This window comes from Myripristis murdjan, chromosome 11, assembly GCF_902150065.1.
Source record: "Myripristis murdjan chromosome 11, fMyrMur1.1, whole genome shotgun sequence".
Taxonomy (NCBI): domain Eukaryota; kingdom Metazoa; phylum Chordata; class Actinopteri; order Holocentriformes; family Holocentridae; genus Myripristis; species Myripristis murdjan.
Genome location: NC_043990.1, coordinates 26,077,820 through 26,105,092, shown reverse-complemented (window position 1 = coordinate 26,105,092; position 27,273 = coordinate 26,077,820). Strand labels below are relative to the sequence as shown.

General features: G+C 39.7%; 1 protein-coding gene across 1 annotated transcript in view; it reads left to right on the top strand.

Annotated features, from left to right (window-relative positions):
• The window catches only part of col22a1 (collagen, type XXII, alpha 1), a 45,291-nt gene that overhangs the window by 1,609 nt on the left and 16,409 nt on the right, over positions 1-27,273 (top strand). The window contains exons 3-33 of the mRNA XM_030063941.1: positions 2,995-3,075; positions 6,860-6,971; positions 9,355-9,478; positions 9,864-10,139; positions 10,320-10,400; positions 11,060-11,176; positions 11,316-11,360; positions 11,480-11,542; positions 11,818-11,856; positions 15,093-15,146; positions 15,257-15,310; positions 15,399-15,452; positions 17,387-17,440; positions 17,528-17,572; positions 19,264-19,317; positions 19,434-19,487; positions 20,050-20,085; positions 20,557-20,586; positions 20,711-20,764; positions 20,990-21,043; positions 22,898-22,951; positions 24,043-24,096; positions 24,223-24,276; positions 24,404-24,457; positions 25,114-25,167; positions 25,284-25,328; positions 25,423-25,485; positions 26,207-26,260; positions 26,467-26,508; positions 26,657-26,689; positions 27,104-27,157. Of these exons, the coding sequence (XP_029919801.1) occupies positions 2,995-3,075; positions 6,860-6,971; positions 9,355-9,478; positions 9,864-10,139; positions 10,320-10,400; positions 11,060-11,176; positions 11,316-11,360; positions 11,480-11,542; positions 11,818-11,856; positions 15,093-15,146; positions 15,257-15,310; positions 15,399-15,452; positions 17,387-17,440; positions 17,528-17,572; positions 19,264-19,317; positions 19,434-19,487; positions 20,050-20,085; positions 20,557-20,586; positions 20,711-20,764; positions 20,990-21,043; positions 22,898-22,951; positions 24,043-24,096; positions 24,223-24,276; positions 24,404-24,457; positions 25,114-25,167; positions 25,284-25,328; positions 25,423-25,485; positions 26,207-26,260; positions 26,467-26,508; positions 26,657-26,689; positions 27,104-27,157 (2,042 nt within the window). The remainder of the gene's footprint in view (positions 1-2,994; positions 3,076-6,859; positions 6,972-9,354; positions 9,479-9,863; positions 10,140-10,319; positions 10,401-11,059; positions 11,177-11,315; positions 11,361-11,479; positions 11,543-11,817; positions 11,857-15,092; positions 15,147-15,256; positions 15,311-15,398; positions 15,453-17,386; positions 17,441-17,527; positions 17,573-19,263; positions 19,318-19,433; positions 19,488-20,049; positions 20,086-20,556; positions 20,587-20,710; positions 20,765-20,989; positions 21,044-22,897; positions 22,952-24,042; positions 24,097-24,222; positions 24,277-24,403; positions 24,458-25,113; positions 25,168-25,283; positions 25,329-25,422; positions 25,486-26,206; positions 26,261-26,466; positions 26,509-26,656; positions 26,690-27,103; positions 27,158-27,273) is intronic.

Sequence of the window (27,273 nt, the reverse complement as noted above, 5' to 3'; positions counted from 1 at the left end):
TGAAGGAGGAGTGGATTCCCACTGCCTTTAGTCTTATTTGAGGACAGATCGACTTCTTGCCTGATCCTGAACCACTTGAGCTCCAAAGGCAGCTTGCAGATTCATTTTAAAGCCCTTAACCTCTGACCTTCCTCTTTGACCCTACAGATTCCAATCTTCCCACCAAGGAGTCAGTAAAGCAGGTTATTTACTCTTAATACCATACAGCAATTTATAGAGGAAAATGCTGAGCAGAGCTGTCCATTGGCTAATTTTGTACCGGAAAAAAAAGAAAAGTTTCATGGTTATCCAGTGTTTTCTTTCTGTAATCTCTAAAATGACCATGAGCGCGTCTCTAAGTATATCAGTGGTCAGCACAACTGGCTCACTGAGCAATGCAAGTTATTTTTGCCCAGAAAATTATAGCTCTAATGTTTCAAGTGGGGCCAGTACAGCCAATTCGACATCTATGTTCAATGGTTTCACCTTTTAATCTATATGTTTAAAAATGTAGGCTTTATTTATTCTCCCTTACATTGACTGAGTAGAAGAGTGTGAGTTGGCCTTGCTAAAGTAAATTAGGTCATAGTTCCACCCATTTGACCTCACATGACCCTTAATTGTTGCCAATGACATGGCACACTAGAAGTTGTTGTGTAAGACTGGTGTTTTAAAAATCAAATGTGTAATGTCAGTTACAGGTAATTGTAGGAATTAACATTTAAGGTCACTCTAGAAGCAAAAACTGCAAAAAGCTTCATTGTGGTGGCTGTTAGGTATGTAATGATTGGGTTTCTGGTGATACCATTGGCCTGTTCGAGATATGCAGTCTTGAAGGCCAGGCTTTACATTGCTTCCATTTAAACTTTCAGGCAGCTCCCTAAATTATAGCTTTAGGGCCACAAGTGCAGGGAGTAGCTCGGCTGTTTTAGCATGCTAAGTTTCAAGGTTCAGCTACAGCACCATCTTTAAAATGAATGACGCACTTCCATTCATTCACAGAATTGTAACTTTTGCTAAACTTACTTGCTTTATAAACAATATAATATTTATAAACAAACTGTGTATGCCCACGGGGATCAGAAGACCTTCCATTATCACTTTAAAAAGACTTTAAGACAGGAAAAAAGACTCTTTCAGTTTTACTTCTGAACAAGCCAACCCATCGTGCAGACACAAGCAAGGACAAAATATACAACAGGAGTCAGAAATAAACCATGTGAAACATAGATAAGGCCCTTTGTGGAATTATCAAAAAGCTTGTGAAAACTGGCAGTTATTACAGTCACACTTAAATTAGCTGTCTGGATTTTCCCATTATGCACGCAGCAGGCTCTGCATGGAACAGAAAAACAAGCCATGTCAACAGAGCTATCCTCATAATAGATGCTGCAAAGGTTAAAAGCCTCTTCGACTTGACAATTTTTTATAGCCGTGATTTAAGAAAATTACAGGGTTTGATAGTACATGTTTGTTAGATGATCTACTAGCGCACTTTGGATGTCTGACTATTTTATGGTATTTCAGCAACAGATAGTATTTCACAAAGACAGCCAAGTCCCAGACACATTGTTGGACTTGAATTCAACGAGAAGATGATGCTGTAAACAAACTAGGTACATAATGATAGCAGTATCCTGGCTTGCTTTAATTTCACAGTGTCAAAATGCACCCTGTACTGTGGGAAAAGCCAGGGGATTTTCATCAATATTCACCTTGCGCATTGTGTCTCGAGAAGTTTTCATAGTAAAATAAATAAATAAATGAGAATCTGAAGTTTTCAGTTCAGTGAGGCTGAAATCATAATTTGAAGCTACACAATGGCAAAACCAAAGCTGCACTAGGTAACTCTGCCTAATGGTAGCTACAAATGGCAGCAAGAGATAACTGATAACATCTCAAATCCCCCAAATCCTGTGTGGTGATCATCCTGACAGGTATGTTATTCTCTACCAAAGGATACCAAAGACACAAAAGAGGAAAAACATTGGGACTATGGAGCCCTGGAGACGTCACAGAGGCACATTTTTTTAGGCATTTTTTTTATTCTATTTTAATTTTGTGCACACAATGTACTAAATCATGCCCATAAGATACTAAATTGAAGTCACAAAATCCTAAAAGGTGTGCACAATTTACATTTTTTATTTGTTATCTTGAGCCCCCAAATAGGTGAAATCGTATGAATTGAAGAGCTTGAAAGGTCTAATTGTGAGCAGGAAAAAAGTACATTGTATGCATGAATTAAGACTTTTGGACTTTGGTTTAGTGTTTTGTGAGAACAATTTAGAGCAATGTGTGCACAAATTTAAATAATACTAATAATACTAATGATAATAACTATCCAAGGCCTCTCCAGGACTTATTTTGCCATGGTTGTCATACAGACACTGCTGTTTGATTTTGGCAGATGTGGAGAATCTCCTGTGTTTCAGTTAGTGGGGGTGGTTCCTCTCTGATGCAGCCCCACTTTGTGATTTCATCTGATAATACACACACACACGCACACACACAAAACTCCTACCAGTGTAAACCTATCCAGATGGTTTAGTCTTGCTTACTGTCACCACTGGCATTGCTTGGATATGCTGAGCGTTTGAAATATGTGTGTGAGGAAATCTAAAACTGACTCCTCGTCTTGGGCCTGAGGATGTGTCCTGTTGGTCTGCTGGAACCATCTATCCTCTCACTGCCAACCCCGATGCACCCAGATGCTGGGGGGGCAGTGTGTGTGCGGCACAGCCCTTCAGATCACATATCAGTCCAAAGGCTGTGTTCAAGTTAGATCCCCACTTCCTAAAACAACCCATCACATAGCACCCAATCAATCAAAGTCCTCATAAAGTTTCCAAAAGATTGGTTATTGTAAAACTGGTTATTGTTAGATTTCTAAAAAAAACAAGATAAAAGTCTCTGAAGATCATATGTGACAATCCTCCGTGTCTTTTTTTCCTGTGTGGATATTCTCACTTAGAGCTTGTCTAACAAAACAAACTATCATCCTTTTTCCCTCAGATGTGCTGTGTCCAAACATGAAGGTACAACCTGATCGGTTCAAGCCCAACAGCACCAGTTATGGTCTTGAAAAGGTTCCAGGTAAGGACAGAGGACTGCTTTTCAAACAGTAGCATTTAGAGTTGGGAAGTCAGCTATTTACATTTCTCACATTCTTACATTTACGTTTTTTTTCTCATGAAGAAAGACAATAGAAAGAAATCCTCAATGAACGGATTTAGGCTATATAAACCTGCTTAATTTGCATCACAGAAACGTTTTTTTCTCTGTTTCTGTCCAGATGGTTAAATGAATTGGTTTTATTCATGACTTGGAAAAAATGCATTAACGCTACTTCTCTGACCTTAAGGAAAGGATTTAAGGCGCGTTCATTTTCTAAATCTTGTTTTACACACGCAGTGAGATCAGAAAAAAAAAATGCTGAACTGCTCTTGTGTGCAACATGAGTTCAAAGCAAAATGCTTTCACAGACATCGCTTTAAGAAGGAGGACAATGAAGTGCAGCTGCTGTTTTCGGCTTTGCAGTCTGCAGTTAAACTGTTTTGTCGAAACTAAAATGTATTACTAGTCATTATTTGTCCTTTCAAGCTGCTGTGTGTTAAAGGTTTCTCAGAAATCTTGAATAGTGCTTATCCAGGTAGGTCAAATGTTGTTATGAGAGTGTCTTTTGGGGATCTGAGTTCCTGTCTGTCTCCCACCCACATCCATCACGCTAAGAGAAAAAACAGACACACAGGCATGACTTGTTTGACTTCTTCTATGTAGAAGCTCATAGAAGGAGAGATGTCTGTGCAGTATTGGAGGTGCATTTTTCTGCCGCAGGGACAACAGATGTGTCAGGAGAAAGGTTTGACTGGTATGAGGTTTCAAAGACCAACACTGATGCCAATATTTCAGTATCAAAGATGGTGAGAGGTGATATTTTGAGCCAGCATTCAGTGTCTTTAAATTTTGTCGAGATTCGAGCCAGAAAATTCCAACGATTCAAGTGCTGCCACCAAGAATTTTTATTTACATCAGGATGGAAAAGTCCCTTAAAACACATTTTGATCATAAGGGGACATTAAAACTCTGAATGAGGCTTTTGATTGTATATAATCATCGTGACATTTCTCACATCCCAAATTGATTGCTACATCTCGAAATTACTTTAGGGTAAATGTTCAGGCCCGATCAAGGTCTTGCCTTTCAAGGGTGATTTGGAGATACAGAGATTAGAGACGACAGCATCACTTCCCACTGTCGAGACACAATGTCACATCCTCTCCACAGGGCCAGTGCAAATTATGTGGTTATGCTTTCCCTGTGAACGGCAAATGAATAAAGACAAATGCAGATAAATCACTGAAACCTACCGATGTTGTTTTAAGCAGTCATGGAACTTAGCTGAGTTATGCTGTAAGCAAGACTACTGTAATTGGAATAAATCTGCTGGGGAGGGTTTTGCTTTGCTTTTCTTTCCGAGTCGGATCCGATATCCAAGTCTGTCCTCACCAGAGCGTTGAAATGAAAGCTAGGTAATCAAGGAGGACAACATAAATATACTCTACACTGATTTGCATGTTATTTACCTTGAACCAGCAGCATAAAATAAATGCTCTTTGCAAAAAGAAATGAGTGGTTTTAAGCAATTTTAAGCCTCGGTTATTTTCATAATGTAAGTTTACATGTACTATTCCCAAAGTAAGACAACCACCATGGGACCGTGAGGGGGCTAAACAAGGTCCAGTAGGGCAACGAGACAATGTATAAGGTTGGTTATTTGGATTGTAGGCTTCATTATCCCCCAACTGTTACATCATTGTGTAAAACATATCAAACTTGACATGAAATGTTTTGGAACCTCTGCTATACAGGCGTCGGTCTGAACATGTTGTCCTGGGTTTGTCAGGCTCTTGTACATCTGTAACTGTGGGCTAACCCAAAGGAATACAAAGTCAAGTACATTTGGCTAAAGCAAATCAAAGACATGAGGAACAGATTAGGATTAGCAATTTGTGGCTAAGTGCTTAGAGATGTTCTCTCCATACAGCCGAGCACTATGCAAACAGTATTTAGCGCTGTATATGCACAGTGTTTGTAATTCTATGTAATAAATGTCAAGATTACTCGCAACTGATTGCCAAGAGATAACAGTGGGGCTGAGTCAGACTTGTGTGCACCATGTGTTGTCTGGTCTGACCCATCAGAGGTGCTGAACACACACAAGAGACCAGAGTGCCTTTGCGGCTCAGTCCCTGCCGTCTCCTGCACGCACGTTGCCATCTGCCCTGATCAAAAGAATCCAGTGTGCATGCACTTGCCTCTCCCAGTCAGTGAACTCATCTGGCTTTTCCCGCACATCACCCCATTGGTCGTTCTTGGCTGTCCAAAATAACTTTTTGGGTTGATTATACATTATCCGTTGCCAGTCCAAATTACAGGTCTGCACTGAGATCGTCGCAAACAGCCACGGAAACAGCACGGAGAGCGAATGTGCATGGTGCAAGCACGGTGACGGAGCGGACACAGGGCCAGGAAACCCTACAGCTGTATGGCTTATCGACCAACATTTCACCAACTCTAGTATAAAATAGTTGATTGCGTTCTGGATCTAATAGCATCATCTGCACCCAGTGCTGGGGTCAGTTATTCTACTTCATTGCCTTCTGTCGCTGGGTTAAGTTACAAAGTTACTCTTGCTGAACATGCTGTGGCAATACTGTCTTGCTGCCACGTGTGTTGTTGGCCATTGTTTTAAAATGCAGCACAAGGCTGTTGCTGTTTTTAAAGCAGAAAGCTGATCTCATTTGCACAGATTGCTAGGACAAAAAGTACTGTAACATGTTACTATTAACCCTGCATTCGAGTCATGTGGTGGCCCTTCCTGACAGACAAAGTGGCTGTGGCAGACTGCTGATCCCCACAGCTATTCAGTTCTGTTATGAGGCTCTTGTTTTAAATGTTATTTTTTACTCTGTTGCTAATGGCACAGGGGCAGCCCGTGTGCATTGCCACCTGTTTCCAGCTACGGTTTCTAGGCTATTTCCAAAGACATCAAGCTGGCTTTTGCTGGACTCTCATGTTACTGCTTTTATAATGCATAGGTTTCCTCAGTTGACAGTGCAAACAATGTTAAGTAGCGCACGAGTGGTGTTCCTATTCCCACTGGAAACCCTCCATCTTCAAGATTTTCCTGCATTACAAAAGCCATTTAAGAAAGCTGACATCATCTACTTGACCCACTATGGCATTAACAGCACAGTATGCCTTCAGTTCAGCTCAATCCACACAACATAATCACTGGCTTTCACTGAGATCAAATGGATAAAGTGGCGGCATTAAAGATCCTGCTGGCATTGCCATAGCTACAGCAGTTGTTTGTTGTACAAGGGAGTGTCCTTTCTAAACCACCTAAATATGGTCTGTGGTTTTGCCACTTCACATCAGATGCTGTAGCACAGTACACACACACACACACACACACACACACACACACGCAGACACACAAACACACACTCACGAGAGCTTGCCGTAGTTGCATATGGTAACTAGTTTTTGCCTTTCTGGCAGCATATCTAAGAAATATTTGAGTGGTAAATAAATGTGTCTCTTTTCCATTTATTTAGTAATAACATGAGTTTAAGCTTTATCCAAAAAGCCATAAACACAATGGCTGAAGGGTGTGGTGGGACTGACCCAATTAAACAGCATCCCCTTGAAATCTGGCAAAACCACAACTGAGTTTCATATGACTGTATACTCCTTATACTGTATGTGTGTGTGTACCTGCATGTGTGTGTGTGTGTGTGTGTGAGAGAGAGAGAGAGAGAGAGAGAAACAGAGTCTGGAGTCTGACTAGGGCTATTCTTCCCTGTTGCTGCAGGGTTTGACCTGATGGAGTACTTTAATGTGAGAGATATTTTGGGAACCAGAGTTGATGAAGGCCAAAGTTCTTATGTTCGCCTTGGGACGATGCCAATTGTCCAGCAGACAGAGTAAGTGACCACCCCATCGCCCCTGAGCATATATATAACTGAATATCATGAACTAACATGTGCAACACACTGAATAGTGTTGGACACTGACACTGAATGGATAGATTTGCTATTTGTCAACCAAGGCTGTATTTCTTTCTTTATTTCTATGGTGCTTTATATAACCCAGGCAATATTAAAATATTGATTGATAAACATATAGCACAGCCTCACTGCTTGTGATAAGATCCTACCCTTTTTGAAAATGTGAAACGTTGAAATTGCCCACTTGAAAAATGGCTGCAAACAGTGCTTTCTAACAAGTTTTATTTAGCCATTATCGATAATGCGTCGCCTTTTATACATCCACATCATTCTGCTGTGGTTAATGTTGCAGTGATGGAGACTCTGACCTAAGGACATCCATCTTGTAAATTGTCCTGTGATAACATGGCATTCATGGTATCAACTCAGGTTAATGAATGAAAAGAGGAAGAAGAAAAATAAATACCAAAGGGAATACCAAGCAAAAGAACATCCATTTGATTCTATGATACCCTGTGTGTTGTCCAAAGTTACAAGACAGAGGCTCTAAGCTCGGAGGTCAAGTGAACACATTTGCCAATTCAGTAGCAGAATTGTGTGGAATGCTTAAAAAAACATGCTAGAAAGCACCATTTCAATTCCATTCCATTTTAGATGGGCAATTTTAAGATGTATTTGGCTCTGTTGTGAGTTTCCCATTTTCATAAAGCATGTTCATGATGGTTTTTGAGGCTGAAAGTGCATGGCAATTGGACTGAGTTGCAGCAGCAGCTAACTTAGCAATGAGATTGTGCTGTACACAAACATAAATTATGTGTATCAACATTTTAATACAAGCTAGGTTGAAAAATACTGATCCTATCCTTTAGACCTAAATAAAAATGCACACCACATGAGAATAATACTGCAAAAAGTACATTTAACATGTTCTTCAGAAAGCATAGGTCAAAATTAACAAAACAAACAAACAAACAAACAAACAAACAAACAAAAACCCTGCCAGTGTGAGTTTATTCTGTTGAAATTAATGTTGGGGGCTGGAAATATATATATATATATATTTCCAATAGGCTGTTGACAATTTCAACTGAAGGTCACCTTGATGTACCAATACATTTTTTTATTTGTTTTGGTACATTTTGAAACTAATGTTGAAATTTGAAACATGTAGTTTGGAAGATTTAAGTCTGTGCTTTTTGTACAGGTGCAGCAGCCTATTCCAGTGGCTATCCTGTAAACAGAAGCATATGTGCATCTGAAACATTTCTTTTTATGTGGCACAGTTTTTCAACAGTCAGTTTTATGTACTTCCAAAATTAATGGGTCTTGTCAAAATAGATTCTGTTCTTTTTATAGTGGGCAGGCCCTCATGCCTTTATGGCATGGGCCTAGGAATAAATCACTGTAAATCACTGCCTCCAGTGGCTTGCTGCTTTTAAAAAAAAATGTGGTGTCATATCATCATCTTTATAATCAAAAGAGAAAGAAAGTAAATGATTTTGATTTGGTGCATTATCAGAACAGCTTTGAATGCATCACAGCCAATTGGAATGAACATTACAATATTGTAGCCCAAGGTTTACAGACACAGATGGAGCCTTCTACTGGACTCTTTGAGTAATGGCTCTCCAATCGTAGGTGCAGACGAGCTCACTAAGAACTTGCATTTTTTAGTTTGCCAGTCTAATCCAACTGTAGTGCATTACAGTGCATTACAGTGCAAGTCAGTATATCATCAACAGTATCACCATCCAGCATTAGTAGCCCTCTTCAGTGAGCGGTGTAGGAGCAGCGGGGTTCATAGGTAGAGGGCTCTGTCTGTGCTTAAGGAACTAGGGTTACAGTATCGTGACTGGCAGAAGAGATTCATCACCTGTGTCCTGGGACCTGGTGAGCATCCAGCCAAAAAACAAAAAATGTTACATCAGGTGCAAGGAGGAATGGGGAGGGAAATACCCACGGATTATTGCTGTTTTACGATATCCAAACAAAACGTTTGGCAAAGTCTCCAGGAGAGAATTTGGCATTTTGCACGGATGGGAGGCAGACGTCAAACTGTATGCTAGCAGCAAGCAACACTTAGCCAATGGCTTGACTCCACAGACAACATGTTGGTCTCTTCCTTCTTTAAGCAGGAAGATGACTCCATGTAAGATAAAATAGCTGGTGCTGAGCTGACCTCCGTGCTCCACTGTGGGAGCCTCAATTAATGTTATTGGTAACATCTGTGTTTACCTGCTATTTCCTGTAAAAATGAAAACATAGCTACTGGGAAAATGTCCATTGTAACTATTTGTTTTACAAAGTAGTAAAATAGCATAGTTTATGTTACCAATGAACATATGCTTTTGTTCCACAGAGATGTGTTCCCTCAAGGTTTACCAGATGAATATGCCTTTGTGACAACATTCAAATTCAGGAAAACCTCACGACGTGAGGATTGGTACCTCTGGCAGGTTTTCGACAAATATGGAATCCCACAGGTGGGTAGGCCAAATGTAAATAGGAGTAAATTCAACTATTTATGTATCCAGATTTGGCCAATTACAGGGTGAAGTAAATTCTACGGTCAGCTCACTGACTATGAGGCTCCTCTTTAAATTAATGGGTGCAAAATGTGGAATTATATACCAATGTCAAGTCTGCCAGAATGAACTATTACATTAATTAGTAAGACTTCTGGTCATAAATTTAAAAACAAGACCTGAATCCTGAGTCACTGCACCTCGCTGTAAGTATTTTCTAACATTGCATCTCATTTAAATAATGGAAATTTAATGAATGAATCCAGAATTAACAATGCTATTTTTCAAACTGCTGAACATTATCAACATTATCATCAACATTATCCTGCCTTTGACTTACCAGGTGTCTATCCGCCTGGACGGTGAGAACAAGGCAGTGGAGTACAATGCTGTTGGACTGACCAAAGACGCCGTCAGAGCAGTCTTCAAGAACCCTGAAGTCGACAACCTGTTTGACCGTAACTGGCACAAGATTGCTCTCAGTGTGGAGGCCAAGTCTGTATCTCTGTACCTGGACTGCAAACACATCCAGACTCTGCCCATTGAAGACAGGGAGGACATCGACATCCAAGGCAAAACAGTGATTGGAAAGAGGCTTTATGACAGTGTACCGATTGATGTGAGTCTTTACCCTCATCCCTCATGTGTAGTAACTTCGGTGGCCATCATGAGTTATTAGTGACTTATTTTGGATTGCTCCACATACTTAGCTCTAGAGACGCTGTAATGTAAGCCAAGGTTATTCTTGTGTGTTTGATCTGTTCATCAGTTAAGTGTCTGTATAACTCTGTCCATGCAGTTTGACCTCCAGAGGATGATGATTTACTGTGATTCCAAGCATGCAGAGCTGGAAACCTGCTGTGATCTACCTAATGGGCCAGTGAGTATTATACGTGTTCCGCAACTTTTTGGTCAAGTATATAGGCCTACCAAGTTTAAGATGACAACAGAGGCTTTACAATGTCACAAATTTTATATCAATTACCTCTGGCACCATTATTGACACATACTGGAGAACTGGCTGGAAATTAATAATGTCTAAATGTATAGAAGCCTAACTGGGCTAGAAAAAGAGGTATGAATAAAGTTGCATTGTACATATGAATCAGTTTAGTAATGCAAAAGTGAATAGTCTGATTAAGTAGATTTGTTTACAAATATAGACTACTGTGATACAGTAACTGAGGTTATTGATATATCATATGTGTTATAGGATAGCTTGCAACTTATATCCACAACTAACCACAATGCTTTCTAACCACAGTGATTGTTAGCTGACTAGATACTGTGGTTGCATAGCTAACAAGCGCACGTCTATTCACAAAATCAGTCAAATGTATCAGTGGAAAAATGACCAAGTCACCAGTCAAAAACAGCAGAGAAATTTATCAGCCAAACTGTATTTTTTAACACATTTTGGTGTTCACAGCCATAGTTTCCCAATAGCTGAGAAGCTCCAAAACAGCTCAATCACACTGCCATGCGAATGTTTTTTTGGGATTTGATTACCATTATTTACATTAATTTCCATGATTTCAGTGCCCCAAGAAAGTTGTGACAGAGGCACCCCCTCTGGAGATCCCCACCCCGACACCCACAGTTGGGGAGCAGAAAAGAGGCCCTGAAGCCAACTGTTCCTGCCCCCCTGGAGAGAGGGTAAGATCCCTGCAATGCACCCATCACTTGATTTTACTTTACCATGACAGACTTCATCTATCTTTGACAATCCCATGGATCAGTGAGAATATTTTATTTCATGGCTTTCGAAAGATGTCCATATTTCCATTTCCTACAGGGAGAGATCGGTGCACCTGGTGTTGCAGGTCCCAAGGGTGAAAAGGTCATCTTCCGCTCCTTTTTACCAATATTTCGTGTGCAACAAAATATTTCATTTTTTCCCAGTTGTTTCAGAGCTGTTTGATGTACTTTTTCATTCTGTGAACATGCCTGCCTTTTCAGGGTGACACTGGCCCTCAGGGCGCCATTGGACCCCCTGGCCTCAGAGGACAAAAAGGAGAAACTGTATGAAAAATTTAAAAGTGTGCTCATTTAATAACAGTGGGTTTTGTGAGAAAACAAAAATAATTAGCTAATAGCTGATTAATTAAAAATCAGTGTGCGTAATGCTGTTATCAGAGTCTCAGAAAGATACTGTGCAATACGAAAAGCTTTGTTGGTAGATTTAGATAAAAAAAAGCCTTTCAGTCATCTCAGATTGCATGCCATCCTCCTATATTCTCCTCTGCATTTCTTCCTGCCTCGATAATAATTGATCCTTATCGATTAATTATTTGCAGGGCAAAGTAGTCTCTGTCAAAGGCGACAGAGGGGAGAAGGTAAGAAAACCTTTTCTGTGCTTAATGAACCTTTCCATTCTGACACTGCATGAGCTTGTTGACACCAATGCATGGTTGTCTTCGTGCATATTTCATGTACATATGCCTTATATTGTACAGTGACGAAGATGTAGGCAAAAAATCCTCAAAGTTCCTATGAAATAGTATTAAACATCACTGTACTTTCTAAGGAGTGGCCAGGAAAATGCTTATAGCTGTGTTCAGAATTACAGGACAGGTTACCACAGAGGATGTGTAGCAGAGAGGGCAGGCCTACGCAGACGCCCACCCAGTCTGTTTAAATCACAGCCTCGGTATTGCTTGGCAGTGCCAGTTGGGAGCCTCAGAGTATAATTTATTTCCTCAGACAAAATCCTAGGCATGTATCATACAAGCTGTCCAGAGAGGGATACTTAAAATGGCCACAAGTGGTCTGGAAGAAGGGACATTAACTTTTCTCGCTTCTCTGCTTCATCTTATCTGCTATGGTATTTGATGGCAATGAGAATGCACCTGTATTGTACATTATTTTGTATGATACAGGGGATGTAGAAAAGCATAACGCATGCAGAACAGCTCTTACTTTAAAATATCACATTAACGCACTGAGATCAAGTTACGCCCTTGAATTATGGCCATGTGGACACACAAATCATCTCAGCTGAGGGTTTATTTCTGCCTTTCATCACAAAAGCATTTCAAAGGACTTTACAAAGAACAGAAAAATCTTAAGCTAACCAGTTAACAATCACACGACACGATAGCATATTGCAGGATGTAACAGGCCTTCATAACCTCACCTACTCTTCCTAGCACCAACAACTTGAGACCCTCAGTGAAGTCAAGGAAGAAAATCTCCCAAGAAAACCCAATGTCTTTGTGATGCCGTGAAGGAGACTGCCTGATCCAGTTTTAGACCAACGACGAGCACTCTTAAACTGGTTAGAGATAGTTAAGTTTAGGCGTGGGTTTGCTTAGGGTTAAGGTTAGGGTAAGGTACTTGGCCTGGTGTAAATCACTGTCCCACTTCCAGGCCATTTTCAGCTGTGTCTAAAACTGTTACCTGCATCTCCATGTATCTCTGAAAATAGGCCCAACCCAATGTTTCTCAGGCATGCTTAGGCATGTACTTAATCAGATTGCAGACAGTTGGAGAAATAATACTGATATACCAGACCTAGACTGGGTTTCCATGTTAATGCTGTCTAGATAAAATGAGAGAAAAGGCTGTGCTGTCCCTGGTCAGGATAGGTTAAGGTTTCATTAATAGCAATGACAAAACAGGTTTTCAGTTTGGATTTCCAAAGATTTCCAAATAATTCACTTCCATAACAGCAAGAGGGAACTGGTTCCAGAGATAAGGAGCTTGCTAGGAAAATGCTCTGCAGCCCTCTGATTTCTTCTTGATTCTGTGAACATTAAAGTAACCAATGTCCTGTGATCAGAGGGCATGAGGGAGCTCATGAGGAATGATGGGATCAGACAGAGATGTTGGCACAGGCCCGCGTAACAAATTATACATTAGGAGAAGCATTTTAAAGCCAGGTCTGGATTGAATTGTGGTCAGTTGGGGGAGGTCAAAATATGGGTGATGTGATCGAATTTTCGATCATATCACCCACATCCTCCCACACCCTCAGTATTTTTGACATGTTGAAGGTTTTCAGTACTTGAGTTTGATAGAGAAGAGGAGCCCCATGGGCTTACTTCAGGCTTACACTGAGCCAATGATGTAAGTTAAAATGCCTTTATTTGTTAGGGTATATCCCAGTTAAAAACATACAAAGTAAAGGAGAACGCTGACCGGTTTTGACCTGTGCTGGGTCTTCCTCAGGGTCTGGCTGGAAAGAGGAGTCAAAAGTCTTTTTCCCAGTGAACACTTGAGTTTGATATATCACCAAAATTTTCAACTGTAGTTTGGTTAGTTTGACAATCCTTAAAAATTGAAGTGGCATCCACAACATGAGACCTTTTGTGTCTTTGTTCAACATTTAACATCTCTGTTTTAGTGGCATTTACAAGCAGGAAATACACTCCAGATAACTGTGGATAAGCATGCCCCTAGCTGTGTGTCATCATTGAGATTTATTGGTAGGTAGCTCATAGATTTATGGCCTGAAGAATGTTTTAAACCTAGTAAAGCAGTCATGTAAAGTGATGCTCACTCCATGGTACAGATTTATATTCAAGTTTATTGGTAAAACTGCATAAAATAAACTTTAATGCAAGATATCCCTGTTGCTTTTTTGCTGTATCTTCAACTTTCTGCATGGGTATCTGTCTTCTCCTCCCACCAGAGAAGTATGCAATTTTGTTGTTAAGTTTTTAAACTTTAAAAATGACGTAAGTTGGCCTTATGCTGTGGTAAAAATGGCAATGCCGGTCAAAGAGTTGCATGGGGTGAAAGTGAATTCATCCCACGCTGATTGCCTCTAAATGCATCTTTAAGAGTCTAGAACAAGCAATTCCCCATGTAGCAATGGTTTTTATAGATAATGTCGTTTTCGTTATAGGGCTCAGTAGATCAAGGACCTTTTCCTAATCTTGGTGATAAAAGAGGTGACGTGCGTTTAAAATGATATAAGCTCCAAAAATAATTAAAGGCCAGCCTTCTGTGACTTGTAAAGGGCTTTATGAAGTAGAGCGAAGTTTGCGGTGGGCAAGACATCGTGGTACCGTGTAATTTAACAGCTATTACTTTTTCGCCCAGTCCAGCTTTCAAACTCCAAGGGATTCCTTGGCACTGGGGATGACATCAGTGTAGAAACCAAAAATGCAACGTCTGAAAGACAATGGAAAGCCATTGTTCCTTGAGTATTTGCTTGGATGTCTGCGCTGACCATAGTGGGTCTCGGTGAACCGTCTTAACAGCTGTTAGCATATTCTGGCTCCGAAACCATTGCTCAAAAGTTTTGTTTGTGTATGTCTTTTTGTGTCTCTTTATATGTAACTCTTTGTGTTCTGTCTGTCTTTGATTTTCTGCCTTTGTCCCAAGTTGGCTTCAGAATGTTGTGTTGTGTTTTTGTTCAATTCATCAAGTCCATTAATCCAACCCTAACATGTGTTACTTTGTTTGATGTTAATCCTTTGACAGTTGTGTACTAAACCATGTTCTGTGATGCTACCAGGTTGATACTGTGACAGCACGTCATCACCACACTGCCTGCATTACCGGCATCCCTGCATGCTTATGTATTAATGCCCAGCCAAACTAAATACTTGCTTTCTGTTTACAGGGTGATAGAGGCAGCATAGGGTTGACAGGTGCTGACGGACAAAAAGGAGAGAAGGTGCGACATTTGAGAAGACGGACCTGTTGGGACTTCATTCCTATATTTTGAAGATCTTCAAGAATCTTAAAAATATCTGTATTAATTGTGTGTTTCCGACCATCTGACAGGGAAACGGTGGTGTGCCAGGGATTGATGGCTTGCCAGGTGATTCAGGAGAAAAAGTAAGAAACAACTTCAAAATAAAGCAATATCTTGACAAATTGCTAGTATATGAATATATGTTCTCATATATATATATTTTTCAAATAGGGTGAACCAGGAGTGGCTGGTGTTGTAGGGTTGCCAGGCCCAGCTGGAGCAAAGGTTGGTAAACTATATATTCTACTTTTAAATCCATTCAAGGGTAAATGCATGTGAATTTGGCACACTGATGGAGGATTTTAACATAGTTTTGATGTGAAAAAATAAAATAAAAAAAAACTTCAGGCAGGGTTTGTTATATTCTGTTTGTCTGCGCTGCTGTCAGAGACGCCCTTGTTCTGTTAAGTGGGCGTACATACATTTTTCTGGACAATTACCTCTCAGCTTGTTATCGATTTCCTGTGAAAAAGGGGACCAGTTTGGTTGACTTTCTCTGAGCTGGAGCAGCAGCTGGAGAAACAGTGAGACAGAGGAGGAGAGGTGCTGGCTTGGGTTTGGCCAATGAGCTGTGACAGGCTGCCCTGCCCCGAACTGGAAGGAACGATCGCCCCCTTTTGATTGAACACAGGAAATACCAAACCAGGGAAATGCTGTATTCAAGTCATAGGGGAAAGACGGTAGATACAAGCGTCTGCCTTACCATTCACCTCAGATTTCAGGTGGAAAAGAAAAGAGTAGAGAAAAAATTAACCTCATTTGTCCAGCAGTAAATATTAAAATTGAATTCACTACAAATTCGATTAAGTAAGCATTACATAAAAAGACAATTATTTTTTCTCAATTTTTAACTGGTGAACATTAGTTGAGGGATTTGGAGATGGACAAATTTCTCTGACTTCCTAATGCCATCAGCAAGGAAACACCTGTAGGCAGGTGTAAGGAATGATCAAGTCATTTATTATAAAATAAATGATTTGCATACATGAAGTCATTTTGTGACAACAACTGTTAAAATGTAATTATTACTTCATGGCATCCAGCAACTGGTTTGAGCTTGACAATGCAATGTCTGAATTGCTGTAAAACATGACCTGGAATGCGTCACTTAGTACAGTGTATGTTTGCTTACTGTGGGAAAAAAAACCATCAGGAGTAACAAAGGAAGCAGGAAGCTTCAAATAGGTTCAAACGCATGAACAGTTCCAAGCTGTTGCTTTTTTAAATGTCAAGACGTGCCAGTGGTTACTCCGATGTGACCTGAATGTTGTAGCCAAGAGCAGCAACTACACTGTTTGTCATTTGGACTGATTCATATTTGGGAAAACTAGCTTAAATTAGATTTTTTTTGAAAAACCACAGACATTCTTGCAATAAATTATCAAAGGGACTTTCTTCTTCCTGTACGGGAAGGGAGAATGAGAATGAGAGGAGAGGTCGGATGTCAAGCTTCTCCCGTGGGGGTCTCATCACGGACAGCTGTTGTTACTCTTTTGGAGTGTCTTGTTTCTTTATTGGTCAGTTAAAACTGTTAAGTTGATTTAACCCTGACACTGCAGTTCTTAGTTAGCCCATGATACAGAGTAGGTGACAGATGCAACTTTGCTGAGGTCCTATTTGAGTGACATATAACACAAGAGATATAATTGGCCTTTTTCACAGAAGCTATTTGACATAACACACTTGGTATTAATGACATAATGACATATATTGACTTCCACTAATATTATATATTGTTGCGTTCCAGCGGGGAATTGTACCTGTGAATCACAACTTCAAAGTCACGAGTCATAACTTCAAACCGACAAACATTCTTATTACAACTGGCAATGGCGGAACGTGCTGTGGGCGTGCTTATGTTATTTAATTTCATACACTTAACAGGTAATGATATATGTAGTATTTACAATGTAAAAAAATACTTTTTATCTCTACCCAATACAATATTTACTTTAAGAACAACCGTCTCCAGTTGGACTGCAATTCTTGTGTATAAAACATAAACTGCGTGACGTTGAACAAGTACGTTGAGCACAATCGAGTTCACAGGTGTGAATTCACAGGTTTGGCTATAGCCCGGCCCACTTTTAACCAGTAGATCACCAGTTACGGGTGGCCTGGAATGCAGCATATGTTACTGTTTGTTTTTCATCATACAGGGAGTCCAAGGGGATCGTGGAGCTCCTGGAGCACGTGGACTTGCAGGTCTTGCTGTGAGTACAATTGTCATACGTTTCTACTATATTACAGTCTTAATGATCTGAATACTTTTGTAATGCTGTTATTGTGTTTTATCGTAGGGTGAAAGAGGTTTAAGAGGAGAACAAGGAACTCCAGGAAGCAAGGTAAGCAATACTCAGTACCTTTCCTCCGCTGTGGTAGCTGAATAAGAAGAATAATAAAAACATTAAGAACAGCCCACCGCTGGGAACTTTCTATTACAACCACAGTCTGCTATTGGTGACCAGTGACCAGCTCCACTGGAGCAGCTTGGGGTTCAATGCCTTGCTCAATAGTAGTTGTTTGGATGGTAGAATGTCACTCATTCACTTTCCCTACCCATGTTTTCACAGTTGGCTCAGGAATTTGAACTGACAGCCATGTTGAACTGAATCGACACAGAATAGTGTTCACAAAACCTTAAGATGGGGTTAACTCATTCATTGAGAGAGGCCGCACATCTCAGAGGAACAGAGAACTGAAAGGTCTAATCGCGCAAACAGATGTGCCCTCCTTGATTCACTCTGCAAACTTCCTGTCTGGGAACCTGCGGGGGCGTTTGGCCATAATGCAGCTCATTCAAGGTTGCTGAAGCCTTGTTGATGTCTTAAGTTTCCTCTGAGTTGCTAACAGCTTCCTCCCTTCGCCATCTCAATGATAACACAACACATTTCAAAGTGCACTGTGGTATCAGAGTAATACATCAGTGAAAGTTTATCTCCTGGCAACACTGGCACTTTCCAACAAAGGCAATATTTGATTTGTTGATGCATCTTACTGCGTGTCAAAAGGTTCTTCTGATCATGATTTCTATCATGCGCTCAAGTAAATGGCCAGGTACAGATAAAAGAATCAGTGGAACCAGAAATCTATCTTGGAGAAATGTCAAAATGATTGTAAATGACCTTCACAGGCTGTGAGCAAAATGTACTAAGCAATAAATACAGTCCATAGATTTATTTGCCATATGGTGCCTCTTCACCGCTGAGTCTAAGTTGTGTAGCACGTTCTTTAAGCATAACAGTGAAGTTCAGGTCAAACCTGCTGATGCTGCTGCTTTCAGTTTTAGAGCTGTCAGTCTGTCAGTCAGTCCACAATTTCCTGTAGATGATGTCTGAGAAAGAACTTGCCTGACTTTAAGTTATGAAGGGAAGTGGTGGTTTAGAAAAGGCATCTGGGGGTTAGGGTCAGGGCAAAGTTAGCTGACTGAAAAGCCGGAAGACATTATGGACAGATGTGCCAGACATTCACCATTTGACTATGTTCTAAACATCATGGATGGGATTTGGATGACACACTCTCTTGAGTTATTCATTGGTTTTAAGGGGCAGGCCACACATTTCTTGTGTTGTTTTTGTACCCATCATCAGTGCTAAGTGTTCATTACTGTGGTATTTCCACACTGCAGTTCCCAGAGATGATGTGGGTGTGATGCTCGGTGTAATGCTTTTTCCCCTGGATTTGCTCTTACTGTTGCTTGAGTTTCTCTAGGTGGCACTGTTTTCTTTGTCTGCTCAGCCATGGTGGCTATCACTTTTCATGTTAACTAGACTTTCCAAACAAACTACAAATGTAAAAAATTTTTCCCCTTAGAGACATTGAGTTTTCAGAAAAGCAAATGTTAAAGTGTTCATGCACAGGCTATGAATTGAATCAGTATTGTATTATTCCCATCAGCAATAGCACACAGGAAAAGGGACTAATATTTATAATATTTATAGAACAAAAAGCCATGCATGCTTTTGAATCATACTTTGTGCTTTGGAGTTTGCAATAATTGATACCTGCTTTACTGAACACTTCTTTCCAATTTTAGGGAGCTGCAGGCTTAGATGGGTTGCCTGGAAAACCTGGTACTCCTGGGATAGATGTAAGTTTTGAATCTCTGCCAAGGTCTTGTAGATTCAAATAGACCTAAAATATTAATCTGTGGCAGATTTCGGTTATCGCATTTTTACGAATGCAAATTTGTATGATATTGATTAGGGTTTGACAGGACTGGCTGGCGCACCTGGTGCCCCAGGATTTAAAGGCGAAAAGGTATGACTTCCCTTCTGTGCTGCATGCAAAGCACCCGCTGCTCTTGATTAGAAGCAATTCAAAGAGGATATTACCTTAAGCATATTGATATTAACCTGGAATGGTATAAATCATTTGAGTGACATACCATCATTTCCCAGACTACTCCATCTACAATAAAATTCAGCGCATTCATTTTGTGTGAAAATACATTTTTACAGAATTCATTTCTCTGTCTGTAATTACTGACTTGCAGTAACTTGATTGTTACTGACTTGATTGTTTCAGTGGTGTAGACATGCATGTACCCCACCCATGTGCATATACAAACATGCACACAAACACACAAAGGCACACACACGCACATATGTGCATGTTCATACACAGACTCTGCCTTAATGCTATACTTTTGTTTCCATGCTTTCCTTTAGGCCTATAATATAGACATATTTAACACACTTTCATCAGAGAAACTATGGTCTCTGCCATGTCATTATCATAGGTTTTGCTCAAGGGGCTTTACTGTCATAGTGTGTTGATTCTAATGGAGAGGTTTTGATCTCTTGTGTGAACTGTCTCACAGGGGGAGAGCGGCCCTGCTGGATTACCTGGGGATGTGGTAAGTACTAAAAATAGAATCGAAAGGTTTTATGAAATCCACTGGCAAGTATGGTTGCTGATAAACAATCTGCTGTAGGGGTGCAAGAAACTGTGGTTTATATCACATTTTTGTTTAAAAATGAGTGTGTAATAAAGGTGGCCTGTGTAGAATTCTAACATCAATAAATCACATTCATTTTGAGACAATAACAAATAATGACACAGACTGCCAGCCTCTACACGCTATTTTATGTCATTCACTGCCAAGGTGGATTTGACCGGAAATCTGCTGAATAGCTTTATGGCACAAAACTGTAGGAGGGTACTGTTATTCCAGTAATTACTTGAAATGTGCTGTTAATTTTATTAAACACTAACACCAATGATGTTGAGTATGATATATTTATTCATAGTGAGTCTGACAATGGCATATTGATGTGTAAAAAAGCAACATGTGTGAACATACATTAATTTTCTCTTTTTATTTTAGTTTCAGCAAGAGGGCTTGAAGGGAGAAACGGTAAGAAACTTTTCAATAATAGTCTATGTAGTATGTCTCATTAAAACAAGTTTCTAGGCCTGCTTATAAAACATATGAATAATGCATGTGTATGTACAAGGCTTATATATTTAACCTATTTCAGGGAGCTGCTGGACCTCCAGGGCCTCCAGGGGCCGACGGGCTGCCAGGACCCCCTGTAAGGATCAGGATTTATTGTTTCCTCCATACTGCCTTTTGCATGCATGTGACTTGAAAAAAGAGGGAAAAAATGTAAGGGAAAAGAAGAAAAGATGTTTTGTTTTATAGATTTGCTGAAAAGCCACCTGCTCATATGAATGTAGACCTGAGCAGGTATGTGTTGTTGAAAACCCCAGTCATGTGTCCTGAGAACTATAGTTGATTATACCATTTCTCTCCCCAGGGCCCCCCTGGTCCACAGGGTTTACCTGGTGAGCCTGGAGAGTTTGGCCAGAGGGTAAGAGTCTCCTTTTTTGTGAAATATTGTTTCATGTTTTCTCTAAATATGACTGCACTGTACAGTTAAGTCACTGCAAAGCAAAAAAAAAAAAAAAAAAAAAAAAAAAAAAAAAGCATACAGTATTAATTGACCTATCTCAGTTTTAATGCACATCTGTAGTAAAGTGCCCTTAAGTCTTACTGCTGTGTTTGAAGCAACCCACTCACAGATGTCTGAGTGTACACAATGCAGTATTAAAAAGAATAGAGTTTTAGTTCTAATTTTACAAACACTGATCAAAGATAGAGACCTTCTAGGGGCAGAAACAATCTCTTTGACTTCCACCTAAATAGAAAGAGCCAAAGAGCAGTTTTATTTATTTATTTATTTTGGCACAGTGCTAATATGCTAAGCTTCTAACTAAAATGTAAATCATCTATCTAATTGGTAAGGCAGCTAATTAACACCTAAAGCAGCTAACTAACATGTAAAGCAGCTATCAGGTAAACTTAAATGATTTAAGTGATTTAATGACTTTAATGCCCATGGCACTCACAATGTTGGAATGTCAGCACTACTAGTTTACATAGAAAGGTATAGGCTAGTTTGAACTTGGTAAGTAGGCCAGGCTAACTAGGTAAGGGAGATAAGATTTCGTGATAGCGGCGTTGATTGTGCAAAGGTTGATGGGATAGCTTGAGAGGCACATGGTAATCACTGTGTGCTGTTAAAGTGTCTCGTTCTCATTCTTTTCTCAGAAGGATATTCCTTGATCAGTGTATTTGGGTCAGATAAATTTAATTGTCTCCTACTTGCTACCATTAGCAGACACAATCAGAGGTGACTAATTTGAGAGGGCTGACCGTGGTTTCATGTGAATACACTGAATTTGGTCGGACTTTACAAACTTCTAGCCCACCCACTGAAATTTAATGTAACCAATGAGATTATTTCCGACTCCACAGCCACTTTGCCTCCAGGACATGTTATAGAAGTCCAATCTGCAGTAATTGGTATAATAAAGCTTATTCGCTACTTTAATGACTGTTATTAGCTTTTTGTAATGGATCAATTAGAATTAATTTTTCATTTTTTTCATGTTCATGAAATGCTGATATGCCATTCTTTGTAATATTATGTAGCTCAGTTCCACCTTGCCTGTTTTATATTCTTTCCTTGGGTAGCTCCATGCTGGCTACACTTTGTCCTCAGCAGCCAGGACATGTGCCCTGGGGTTTTAGGGTTTTACAGTTTTTTTAAAAACACAAATAAAGCAATTGCATTGGCATTGCCTAGAACAGAAAAAAGTGTCATTACATAGCCACTCTTTTATTTTATAATTTCATTGGAGGTCACAGTGAAGCATTTTACAGGCCCATGGGGCTCTCCAAGTGGATTCATGGTCTGTTGAGGAGTAAAAACACACAGAGGGAGGAGAGCCTGACCTATTTTTTTCTAGGTTTCGGGTTTGCTGGAAGATGAACAAGGTGCGTGTGTGGGGGGTAAAGGCAGGTTGAAAGCTTTGGTAATAGGATGGTCTCCTCTGCTGCCAGCACTGATAGAGCCGGCTGTATGGCTGAATTGCTGTAGATTGAGCTACTCTCACCTCCGCTGCAGCAGGACTCTCATTAGTCATTTGTGCCGGTGCTGAGGCCTGTCTATTCACCTTTACCCTGATATGACAGCTAAGGGCACTCTGAGTTGAAATGTGGATGTTCCTAAAGTGCTGCAGAGGACTCCAGCAGATTACCCAGAAAGGAAAAAAAGGGATATGGAAGAAAAAGGTCGAAAGTAATAGCCGTATTATGGAGATATGTGCATGGTCACCTAATGCTATGAAATAACTTTTTATTTATATTTGTTGTCTTTTAGGGAAAGAAAGGTGAAAGTGGATTGCCTGGAGTGGATGGCCTTCCTGGACCCCCTGTGAGAACAATTTGAATTTTAGAATATTTAAAATGCACACACACATTTGATGCAATGTCTTGTCTTGGCAATGTGACCATATTCTTTTTTGCACCTCATTTGATATTTCCATGACCTTTTGAAGGGAAAGTAGCTGACTTTGAAACTAAAAATGTCTCTATTTTAATTGGTTTTACATTTTAATTGTATGCTCAATATTTATTTTGAAACATATCAAAGCATTACGGCTCTCAAAAAGGCATCACACCATCACATCATGTATTTTCTCAGAGGAAATGTGAACTGGCTGGATCTGAACTGAGAAGTTATGAAAACAAACAAACAAACAAAAAAAAACAATACATCTGTCTTCAAGATAAAGCTGTTTGAGCTCTAAACAGTTTTACAATATCCTCCCCTAGTGGTGAGAAGCTTGTACTGGCTCATATGCTGAGCTAGACTGATCTCAATGGACCACATAGATGGCTGCCTCTGGGCATGACATCATTCGGTCCCTTCCATATACATCAACAGACAGAGCTACACTCACATTATAGCAGAATGGAGTGGATGCTGAATTGATCTGGCAAGGGCAGATATGATGTAGGTTGATTTGCCAGCTTTGCCCTGAGAAGCAAGTACCAAATCTCCATGACACTGCCAGATATATGCATCAGGTCCACTCTTGGTTTTCACAGTGTTTACGTACATCATTTTGTTTAAATACTTCCCTGATATTGTTTATTGTTATTATTATTATTATTATTATTATTATTATTATTATTATACTGACAGATCAGGGTCATCCAACATATATAATGGATATATACAGTCTATATTATTTATTAACTAATTTAATTTATTCATCCCAAGATTTTGATACCCTACTAAAAGTAAGAGTTAGTATTTGTAATTGTATGTAATGTGTGTAATTAAAAATGTTTTTTCCTTTTTCTTTCTTTCTTTCTTTCTTTCTTTCTGTTTTTTTTTTTTTTTTTTAAAGAAAACCCAAGTCAACTGAATCATGGATACATGATCACATGTATTTCTCAAATATGAGTTAATAAATGAATCATACACATTTTCACCGGTGTTATTTTGTATTTTCGCAGGGTCCTCAAGGTCCAGCTGGACCAGCAGGAAACCCTGGACACACAGGACCTCCTGTAAGAAAGAAACAGAAATCAGAATAGAACAGTGAAACAAATATCTGATTCATAGCTTTACAACACATAAATGTCTTTTCCAAACAAGGAACGTTTAAACCTACCTTGTTTTGTTTCCTTACAAAGGGTCTACCTGGGGAAATTGGATTTTCAGGCAAACCTGGAGAGCCTGGAAAACCTGTGAGTATTTTCTTCTCAGACCATTTGATGTAATTTCCTTTTACTGTCACAGTCATAGAATTTCAGTATTCGCCGTCATTTCTCTGGTCATTTCACCATGTTAACCACCTGTCACTGCTCTTCAAAGGGTCTACCTGGTAAAGATGGCCTGGATGGTCTTCCTGGAAATGATGGCACTATGGTCAGTATGGCCTGTACAATAAGTATCCTGATACTGTTAAAGGCGACTTGGAATGACTGTCTTTGAATCTCTAAAGTCTCTATCTCTATGCCTGCCAATGGACAATCACTTTGCAAACTTCTAAAATGTATTAAATACGTTGAGAAAGAAGAGTGGAAAAACAATGGCCAACATCTCCTTCAGAAATATAATGTATAATGTCTAAAAACATTAATTCTATTGTAACATGTGTGACTGTATATGCTGTGATGTAGTGGTAAATAAAAGAGTAGGTAAACTCCATCATAAGGAAAACAACCACCTACATAATAGAAAATGAAGAATATTTTCAGAAAAGCATGAATTATCTATGATCACAAATTGCTACCTTAATATAGCTTAAAGTCAGCTTGACACTATTTACAATGATGTACTTTAATTTACACAGTAAAGATTCATATGAGCCCTAAAAAATGGTTATAGTAGTAAAAAGGTTGGACAAAGTGTTGATGTGTTCATCTTCCTCTATATCCACGTGCATCTGCATATAACCCTCCCTGCCCCTATGAATTTCCCAAGGGAACCATTACTAGGACAGAATGTGTTTTGGCTCATCTTAGCTGGTAATTATAGATTTAGAGAGTATGACGTCTTATAGAAATCTTGTCTCTCTGAAGGGGCGTCCTGGAGAGCGTGGAGCAGATGGGTTTCCTGGCAAGCCTGGACCTAAGGTGCTGTGATTTAATCTCATCCTGAATCACACTGGACACCACTGTATATGCAACATGTGAGATAGTCCATGTATCTTCCTAATGCAAAATTGACATTTTAATGCCGATGTCCCCAGGGTGAGGATGGACCTCCTGGACCAAGAGGACCACCAGGAGAGAGAGTGAGTTCACAGCTGCTGCAGTTTGTTTGGTTTTGTGTGTTTCTTGAGATAAAGAATCTCATATTTCATCATATCATATGTTTACTGGTGACAGGGAGAAGCTGGTTTACCTGGACAACCAGGCACTGATGGACCAAGAGGAGACAGAGGCGTTCCGGTGGGTTTGGTTATGTAAAACTTTTTGCCTTGCAACTTTCAGAATAACTTTCAGGCTGTTTCAGTTTAAGAGGAAGTCTGGAGTTTAAAATGAGTTAAAAACTCCTCAGTATCTAGATTATTGTATTTGAGGTCATGCTATGCTATTCCTATTCACAAGTGACTGGTAAACAAGCGTGTTATTTTGAACACAGATGTCCTTATAGGCCTGCTGGTGGCACTAGACCGAAGGCCATGGGGTCATCCAAATTGGCAGGTTTCATCCTTTAGCGAACATCAAGTCATGAAATCACCAAATTTTGTGGTGATCCACCCGCTACATTTTGACATATGCCACTCTGGACCTAACTTCTAAATTAAGGCCACAGTTTGCCAGGGACCCATATGGAGATGTTTTTGTTGTTGTTGATTTGGTATGAGATTGTGTAACAGTAGAAACCTGATTCTTACAAATTGTTTAATTGGGAAAATTCCTTGTAAAATATATTGTTGTAAAGCTAACTACTCCTCATTTTGCTGCAGAATCTCCTTTGATTTCCCTCAAGGACCCATGAAGGTCCCAAAGGGTTTTGGGACCTTCATGGGTCCTTTGTGGACCATGGCTGTGGCGAAGGAAGCACTTTCATGTAAAATAGTTCCCTCTCCAGCCTTGTTAATGTCAGAATATGCTAATATATGTGTAGCAAAATGTTTTCATTTTAATTTTGGATGTGCCTCCCTAGGGAGAAAGAGGACAAGATGGACCAATTGGGCCAAAAGGTGAAAAGGGCGACAAGGTAAGAAAAAACAATATTGTCACTCCTTGGAAAAACCCTGTCAAAAACTCTTCCTTTTATTAGGTTTTCCAACATTTTAATGGAAGACTAATTTCTAAGCATATGCTAAAAGAACTGTTGGATAGTTGTGCTGGTCACCCTGCAGTGATGGCTGTAACAAGGGAATTAGTATACAAACAATGAGCTTGCGCTGTCTCTTGCTTCAGGGTGAAGTGGGAGCCCGGGGACCGCCTGGTGTTCCAGGAAATGTGAGCAAAGCCTTTTTCTGTGGTGCAATATTACGCCAATAATACAATATGGCTCACTTTACCCTCTTTGCATGGCAACATCCTCCAGATAATATCTGTGTAGACATGATAAATGATTATCCACTGTACTGTTTGTTTTTCCTCATAGGTGGCCAGTGTTATCCCTGAGCCTGGTGAACCTGTAAGTAGTCGCCTTCTTTTAGTCAGCAGGCCAAACTCATAACAAGATGAATAAAATGGAAGAGAATACTTGCTATTAAATTACCTTTTACTCATGTCAGTGGATTGACCTTGAAACATCATACTTACATATGTTAATTAGTCAGTGAGATACATCAGTGACTTATACCTTACAAACACTTGGACAAGTAGGGACCGATGTCCTTAAAAGACATTGTTGACAGTCATTAGATTATGAAATATTATGCCTTTAACCTGTATACCTGTTTTTGAGTGCTTTTGAATGATGAATTATTTTGTATGTTTTTCATAGTTATTACTAGTAGCATTGTGTGCCTACTTTTGAAACATACAGTCCTATTATCTATTATTTTTCATAATTGTGCAATCACATTATTTTTATTTTCCCCTACAGGGAGGACCTGGGGAAAAAGGAGAGAAGGGAGACCAAGGGAATCCAGGAGAGATGGTGACTATTTCTTGCTGTTGTTGTTGTTGCTGTCTTGTATGTTTAGCCTCACTTTAAAATATTAAGACTGCATTTGGTGATGTGCAGAGGAATCCACTAGATGTCAGTAGAGATTC